General features: G+C 41.4%; 1 protein-coding gene across 2 annotated transcripts in view; it reads left to right on the forward strand.

Annotated features, from left to right (window-relative positions):
* The window catches only part of MRRF (mitochondrial ribosome recycling factor), a 54,954-nt gene that overhangs the window by 16,412 nt on the left and 29,829 nt on the right, over positions 1 to 8,713 (forward strand). For both annotated transcript variants that reach the window (XM_007468361.1, XM_007468362.1), the window contains exons 4-5: positions 667 to 785; positions 7,918 to 8,009. In XM_007468361.1, coding sequence (XP_007468423.1) covers positions 667 to 785; positions 7,918 to 8,009 — 211 coding nt within the window. The remainder of the gene's footprint in view (positions 1 to 666; positions 786 to 7,917; positions 8,010 to 8,713) is intronic.

Genomic DNA, 8,713 nt, shown 5'->3' on the forward strand with positions numbered 1-8,713 from the left:
GGAAAGAGCCTTGATTAGAATTGGAAGTAAGCACACCTGGGTTGGAGCTTGGCTCTTCCTCCTTTTCCTTTCCTTAGCTCTGTGATTTGGCCCATTTAACCTCCCCAAGTCTCTTTCTCTGGTGTCAAGTGGAGAGAGTGATAGTGTTACAGACTAGTTGTGAAAACTAAAAGGCCTAATAAGTGGTAACTATTTTTATGTTTATTTTTTGGTGCCTATGGTGTACTTGCTTGTTTATATTTAGTTATAATCCTCACTTTAATCCTGTAAAGTATTTTTTAATTGAGTTGGAAACCGAGGTACCAGGAACATGACTAACTTGCCTGAGGTTTCATGTTAGTAAATGGCAGTGTTGCTGGAGGGGTGACCAGCTCTTTCCAGTCTCAGCTCTCAAAGTCATGTGTCACAGGAAACCGCTCAGGGCCAGGCAGACCAGCGCTGTTGGCTACCCTGGTGCCAGTAAGCAGTTGCAACCTAGTTTTGTCAACATTTCAAAGCTCTTTCCATCACATGACACCACTGCTCCTGTGGAAGCCCCTTGAACCATCTTGCCACATTAGTAAGGGATCCCTAAACATTAGTTGAATCTGAATTGATAGAGACTTAGATGTGGGGCTACTAAAGTCCTTCTGAATTCGAAGACCCTTTATTTCATTTTTCTTTTAGGATCCCTTGATCATATCACTGTGGTAACTGCTGATGGGAAACTTGCTCTAAACCAGATTGGCCAGATCGCCATGAAGTCGCCACAGCTGATTTTGGTGAATATGGCCAGCTTCCCAGAGGTAAGGTGGCCTTGCTAAAGGGATCCCTCTCCATGGTCTCTTTTGGAATGCAGGAGGCTGAGCCGAGTCAGGAGAACGTGTTCCCTCTAGTTCGGGATGCACCAAGAGAGAAGGCATAATAATCGGAATTTCAGGATAAGAAAAGCTCTCTTCCTGTTTGTAAATTCCTTTTCTGTTTAACTCAAACACTATAGAGGCCAGGCAAGTAATTTGAATACTGACACGGGCCCCATCTAAGACAAAGGGTAGTGGCAGTGCAGTGCTGGAAGGGCCGGGGTAAACTAGCTCCCGTGCCCTGTCTGAAGGGAGCAGCCTTTGCCCAGCTATTGCTGATCCTTCCCGGGCAGAAATGCAGGCCTGGTCATTAGATATTACCAGGCGTTAAGGTGTTTGTTTACAGAAGAAGCCAGTAACCCCAATTTTTATGTAAGATCTTTGTTAAATGTTGATAACTAATTCCCTTTTTTGTGTGTTTTGTTGTAAGACTGTGACAAAACCTAATGGGCCACGTTTGCTCTGTGGGCCACCAGTCTGTGACTTTTGCATAAGTATTTGGAGCAGACCTTCCAGGAATTCACATTCCTTTCAAACTGGACTGAACATTGCAGAATATTGCACAGAGCACAGTGCTTCCAAGGCTGGAAGGTGGGTTGCATTAGATCATTGCAACCTGGAGGCTGTGGTTTTAAGTCTGGTTGAGGAAGGTAAATGGGTTTTTCCTTATTGGTCCAGTAAGAATTGACCTGGATTGGGAATCCTTGAGGACCTGGAATCTGGTCCCACCTGTCCCGCCAGCTGGCTGTTTGACCTTGTGTAGGTTGCGTCACTTTCTGGGTCTCCCATTTCCTCACCTGTTAATATGAGGTAAAGGAATCTGAAGTCTCTCCCTATTCCGATGGTCTGTTTCAGTAGTTCTAGCCCAAAGACAGAGACCAAAGTTGAAACTGCTGGATTTGACAAACTGGGTTAGAGATATGAGTAAGAGAAAGCCCTTGCTATGAGCAGCCTGTTTCAAATTGGAGGGCTCTTGTAGCTGATGTGCTAGGCACATTTGTGAGGGTTATTACTCACTACTCCACCAATCTATTCTCTATACTGCAGCCTGAGCGAACTTGTAAAGATGTCTATTGGATTATGTCATTCCCAGGCACCGAGTTTATCAGTGGCTTCAAGTAATTTTTAAATAAAAGATGACTGTGGCCTAGAAGGCTTTGCATGAAATGGCCCCTGCCTGTCTCTACAGATTCTCCAGTCTTGTGCCACTGTCACCCTTGCACACGACTCTAGCTGCACTAGCCTTTCAACTCCTCAAACCCTTTACATCCTCAGGGCCTTTGCATATGCTCTTTCCTTTGCTCGGAACACTCTTGTCTGGCTAATTGCTACTCATATTTTGGATCAGAGCTTACATATTACTTTCTCAGGGAAGTCTTCCCTAATCTACCCAATCTCAATTATTCTTCCACATTTACCACTTTTATACAGCCCAGTTCTTTTTCTTCATTGTACTTGTCATTATCAATAGTTATACAGTTATTTACATCTTAATTTTCCAGCTCACTTTCACTAGATTGTAAGCTTGGAATGTAGGAATCATATCTAACTTGCTCTGACTTACGCCTAACACTGTGCCTGACACATGAATGCACTCAGTAAATTTTCCTCAAATAGATGAATACTTGTCATTAGGTTGATGGAAGGGAGACACTCATTCCTGGTGTTACCGAGGAACAGAGTAATGGACAAAAAGGGAACTGTCAGCTCTTTCCCTTTCTGGCCCCTGTGAACCACTGAGGCCTCTCTGCCTTGTTCATCTAATCCCACAGGCACTGCGGGCCAATTTAGGGAATAGCCTCCTAATTACACAGTTTGAAGACCTCATCAGGCAGATTGCTTTTCAGAGCCAGCCACTTCTGTTATTAAATAGCAAATGGCATTCACAGAAGAAGCACCTGATTGGCCACCAGAGCATCTTATGAGGCAGGAGGAGGTATTAACAGCTTAATTTTTTCTTAGGAAGTTGGAGTATATCTTCATTTTTCAAGCAAAGCATCTTTGCCATTTCTCCAAGTTGAAATTCTGTGGGTTTTGAAAAAAAACATTTACAGTCATCTCACTAGAGAGGTTCTTTACAAGGACAGAGTGAGGAAGTGTGAGTTACATTGTCTTTTGAATTCCTTTATCTCATCTGGTGTATATATTAAACAAATAGCTCTAACCAAACATTTCCTTCCTCCAGTTTAGAAGCTGTCCATGCAGTACCCAGGTTTATAGCTTCAAAATGCTGAGCTAATCCTCACTGTGTTTATATAATTCCTTTCTGTTTCATATGCGGTTGGCTTTCTTTTCAAACCTGAGCATTTCTGTGTCATGCCCTAGAGACATGATGCAGATTTACATGCAGAATCTTTTCAGATGCATCAAGGACAGAAAACTGCGCTGCATTTGTTAAGCATGTGTCCTGCTTGATAAATGATGCAGTTGCTGCCTTCCGTAAACTTGCCTGCAGCTAGAGTTAATGATTGGAAAAAAAGAAGGGAGTAAAAAAAGCACAGCATGATTTGAACAAGGCAAATGAAAAAAAAAATTCTGCAGGCTCCATTATTGCTCTTGTGGCAGTAAGAAAGCAAATGTGTGGTGAGCGTCTATGGTGTGACCAGGCACTGCTTTCTCATGTTTTGCTTCATGTGATCAACACGGATAATCTTTATTTTATTATTATTATTATCTTTATCATTAAAAAGTGTTTTATTTATTTAATTAATTAATTAATTTTTTTACATCTTTACTGGAGTATAATTGCTTTACAATGGTGTGTTAGTTTCTGCTTTATAACAAAGTGAATCAGCTGTACATATACATATATTCCCATATCTCTTCCCTCTTGCATCTCCCTCCCTCCCACCCTCCCTATCCCACCCCTCTAGGTGGTCACCAAGCACTGAGCTGATCTCCCTGTGCTATGCAGCTGCTTCCCACTAGCTATCTGTTTTATGTTCGGTAGTGTATATGTGTCCATGCCACTCTCTCACTTCATCCCAGTTTACCCTTCCCCCTCCCCGTGCCCTCAAGTCCATTCTCTACATCTGCGTCTTTATTCCCGTCCTGCCCCTAGGTTCTTCATGACCTTTTTTTTTTCTTTTTTAGATTCCATATATATGTGTTAGCATACGGTATTTGTTTTTCTCTTTCTGACTTACTTCACTCTGTATGACAGCCTCTAGGTCCATCCACCTCACTACAAATAACTCAATTTCGTTTCCTTTTATGGCTGAGTAATATTCCATTGTATATATGTGCCACATCTTCTTTATCCATTCATCTGTTGATGGACATTTAAGTTGCTTTCATGTCCTGGCTGTTGTAAATAGAGCTGCAGTTAACATTGTGGTACATGACTCTTTTTGAATTATGGTTTTCTCAGGGTATATGCCCAGTAGTGGGATTGCTGGATCATATGGTAATTCTATTTTTAGTTTTTTAAGGAACCTCCTTACTGTTCTCCATAGCGTCTGTATCAATTTACATTCCCACCAACAGTGCAGGAGGGTTCCCTTTTCTCCACACCCTCTCCAGCATTTATTGTTTGTAGATTTTTTGAGGATGGCCATTCTGACTGGTGTGAGGTGATATCTCACTGTAGTTTTGATTTGCATTTCTCTAATGATTAATGATGTTGAGCATTCTTTCATGTGTTTGTTGGCAATCTGTATATGTTCTTTGGAGAAATGTCTATTTAGATCTTCTGCCCATTTTTGGATTGGGTTGTTTGTTTTTTTGATATTGAGCTGCATGAGCTGCTTGTAAATTTTGGAGATTAATCCTTTGTCAGTTGCTTCATTTGCAAATATTTTCTCCCATTCTGAGGGTTGTCTTTCCATCTTGTTTATGGTTTCCTTTGCTGTACAAAAGCTTTTACGGATACTCTTTAAAACTAAAGTTTATTCCATTTTATGGATGAGGGAACTGAGACTCAGAGAAGCAGAATCTCTTCTGCAGGTTCACGCTGTTGTGGTAAAGCCAAGATTTGAGCATATGGGTCTGTTGGACTCTAAAGGCTGTGCTCCTTTCACCATCCATTCGTTAATTCCACAAATATTTTTTTAGTCCCTGCAAGTCAGCTGTTGACTGGAACCCAGATTGTCAAGGATTTGTTCACCTGTCTACAAAAGTTTCATCGTCTTTTGTCCTGTAGCGTAGACACGCATGTAGACGCAAATGAGTTAGATTTATTAGTTTAAGAACAGTAATAGCAGACATTGCTAATCGATCACAGCACGCTTGCCTGCCTGACCGCAGGTGGGGTCTGTGATCTTTCTCTACCCGGTACTCCAAGCAGCTGCAACCAGTGAGTCAGCGTTATCACTGGAGAGTAGCCTACTGGTGGGCATCTCTTCAAAGAGGGGGTAAAAGCTAGGAGAGGGAAATGCGATAGAAATATGTGCCTTTTTGTCTGAATCACGAGTAGTTCAGAAGTCGTGTTGGGAAAATGACTATAATTCCCTGAGTTTCTGTATCCTTCCATATCAAACTAAAATATACATGTTTAGAGTATTTTAGAACTACCTCTTTTAGTAGATTTCTTTGCAAATGAAACCTCTCTTGGTTCACATTTTTTCTGCATGTGAAAGGACACAGAACATGTATAAAATAGTATAAAATAAGGGGTTTTTTTGTGTGGGGGGGTTATAAAAATGAAGTAAAAGTAAGGAGATGAGTTTTTCTAGCATGTCTGAGTCAGTGCATTAATATACTTACTCAACAAGCTTTTACTGAACACTTAGCACACACTAGGCCCTGAGCCTTGGACTGGGAATATGTAATTACTGAGAAATAGTTCCTGCCCAGCTTGGAAGCAGCAGTGGGTACTCCCTTGCTTGCCTGGGAAGGCTGTGTGGCAACACTTGGGTCAGAGTGTGAAAGGATGGTGGTGGTGATGGGATGATCCAGCTGAGTTATCAGTCAGTCAGTGAGAAGTTTCAGAAAAGGAAGGTTAGGAGACTTGAAATCAGGCTGCTCCTTCAAAGTGGTCATTCTCCTTTTATTGTTAACTTTAGAAATCTGTGTTTCATTTTATTATGGAAGATGGCAGTTTTCTTGCAGAGGAAAATTTCATTTCTTCATCCAGCTCTTTTATTTACCTTGGCCATACCCTTTATACACCAGACCTAGTTCCAAATTCTTTTTGGCTATTAGAAAAAAATAAAATTCCCTGTGCCACAATTACCGAATACATTGAGCTAGGGGATCTGGAAGGTAACAGACAAAGTAACATCACTGGATGGAGAGGTAACTGGAAGCATGATGGGCGATGTCTTCACTCCCTTGCTCTTGGTTTTCAGGGACTGTATCTCTGTATGAGGGATGTGACCTTTACCAGCAGGTCTCTGCATTCGTAAGGAAGGGACTGTACCTGGTTATGTCCAAGGTCCCTTCCAGCTCCAGTAGTCTATGGTCAGAAGTACATTTTAAGAATTTACAGTTTTAAGCAGTGGACACACTGTTAAATTCTGTAGCCGGAGGGGATGATCTGTCTGCATGTGGAATGCTGGTTTGTCTTTTTGACCTAATGATAACATGTCATGTCCCTGTAGAATTCAGGTCATTCAAAAATGAAATGGATGAGGTTTTTAGGCACTCTCTTAAAAAACAAAACAAAACCTGGAAAAGTAAAATAGGTGTGCAACAAACCCCATTTATTTAAACCAGAAAGTCTAGGGAGGAGCTCAAGGCTGGGAATTGGCTCTGTGAATCCAAGCAATGTGGATTGGCTCTGGTCAAACCTAAAATTCTTTTGAAAATGTCAGAGGCCTTGTTTTCATGAATTCCACATTGTCATGCCAGTGAAATTATCTGTCTTCCACACTGCTTTCTTTTATGCTTTAGGATTGCAAGCCAGGTATGGTTATAATATTGCTTGAGGTGAGATGAGGCACTTGGGGAAATCAGTGTACCAGTGTGCCACCTGGCACGTTAGAGAGCAAGGCTGTGTCAGAAGAGACCCTGGAGGATGTCAGGACAGCAGTGCATCAGGGAATAATATTCAGTATTTGGAAATAAGCCATAATGGAAAAGAATATGTATGACTGAATCACTTTGCCGTACAGCAGAAGTTAACACAACATTGTAAAACAACTATACTTCAATAAAATAAATTTGAAAAAAAAGGAAAAAAAAGAGGGACTTCCCTGGCAGTGCGGTGGTTAAGACTCTGCGCTTCCACTGCAGGGGGCATGGGTTTGATCCCTGTTCGGAGAACTGAGATCCTGCATCCCGCATGCCTCGTGGTGCAGTCACAAAAAAAAAAAAAAAAAAAAAGACAGCAGTGCATCAGCTAAGTGATGATATCAGCTCGTCATTATTTGGGGGTTTTGTGCGTTCTTCACTTATTGAATACGTTTATATAATAGCGCCCCTTGCCTGGGTGTTACAGGCACCCAGGCACAGAACAAGATGCATGGCTCATGTTACCTCACTTAATCCTCTTTGAGGTACAGTACCGCAGGGTCTCAGATTACAACATGGAGGCTCAGAGAAGTCAAGCTTGTTGCCCAGGGTCACATGGTTAGCAGAGCTGGGATTTGAGCTGAGATCTTTCACGCTACCTTTCTTGGTGCACACACCAGCAGAGATTCATTGCTCATGCCAAAACATGAGTGAGGTTGGTGTGAGCATAGATGCGAATGAGTTAAATTTATTTACTCATTTCAAATCGGCACTGGTATATTTTGAGTGTAAAATGTCAACTGGAATTTTTAATGTATAAAATCTTTCAGCTGTCTTTATACCAGTCTTTGCACAGATCAGCCCTCCTCCCTTGAGGATTTATTGTGGTTTTGATTTGTGTTGCCTCAAACCATTGAAATCTTTTCAAAGAAGCAGAGCTGTTTTCTTTTTCTTTTTTCTTTCTCTTTGCTTTTTCCCTCCCGCAGTACACTAGTACCAGGAGTGGACATAGTTTGCTATTCAGCTTGATCAAAGCACTCTACACCAATGTAACTTCCTGATCTTACTGGTAACAGAACTAAATGTTTCCATGTTCTGCCAAGATGGGTTGCCAGTTATCGATGGAGGGCTTGCATCTGGTAATAATTATTTACTAATTCTGTTTACCTTTTGATCTGGTTTTCAGTGTACAGCTGCAGCTATCAAGGCTATAAGAGAAAGTGGAATGAATCTGAACCCAGAAGTGGAAGAGACGCTAATTCGGGTACCCATTCCCAAGTACGTCTGGCTGAAATTCACATATTTTGACGTAATGGGGCAGTTGTCTTTGGAAGGAAACCAACACTCCATGATCCTGTTAGACTGGTAGCGTACTTTACCTGTACGTCTCATCTTGGCAGACTCCAGCATCTTTTGAGATCCGGTTTACTTATTCAGATGCAGCAGTGAATCTGACAAAGTTCTTGTCCTCATGTATTTTACATTCTGATTGGGAAGATAGGACACATAAATAGAGAAAGTCATTCCAAATAATGAAATGCTGTGAGGATAGAAAAGGCAATGTGATCCAGTAGAGAGTACCTTGATGAGAGTGATGGTGGCAGGGACAGCTTTAGCTGGGGAGGACTCTAAGGGAAGTCACATTTTTACTGACAGTTGAATAATGAGGAAGAGCCAGCCTAGGGGAAGAGCTTTCCAGGCAGAGTGAACAGATAGCCCAAAGGCCCGGAGTCCGAAAGATCTCGACACTTGTAATCTCTAACCCAAGTTCCTTGAAGAGTCATTTTCCCATTAATCCTCACTTGTTGAAGAATTTTAGGCATAAGAACAGAATATTGTTAATTACGTAAATATATAGAACTTAGAGTTTCAGATGCATAAAATGTATGTTTATTTTTAAATTAAAAAAGAAATGATAAGACCTTGGTATATTTGATGAAGAGAAAGCCCTTGTGTCTGAAGCTCAGTGAGGGAGGGAAAGA

This window comes from Lipotes vexillifer, unplaced genomic scaffold (genome assembly GCF_000442215.2).
Source record: "Lipotes vexillifer unplaced genomic scaffold, Lipotes_vexillifer_v1.1 scaffold1285, whole genome shotgun sequence".
Taxonomy (NCBI): Eukaryota; Metazoa; Chordata; class Mammalia; order Artiodactyla; family Lipotidae; genus Lipotes; species Lipotes vexillifer.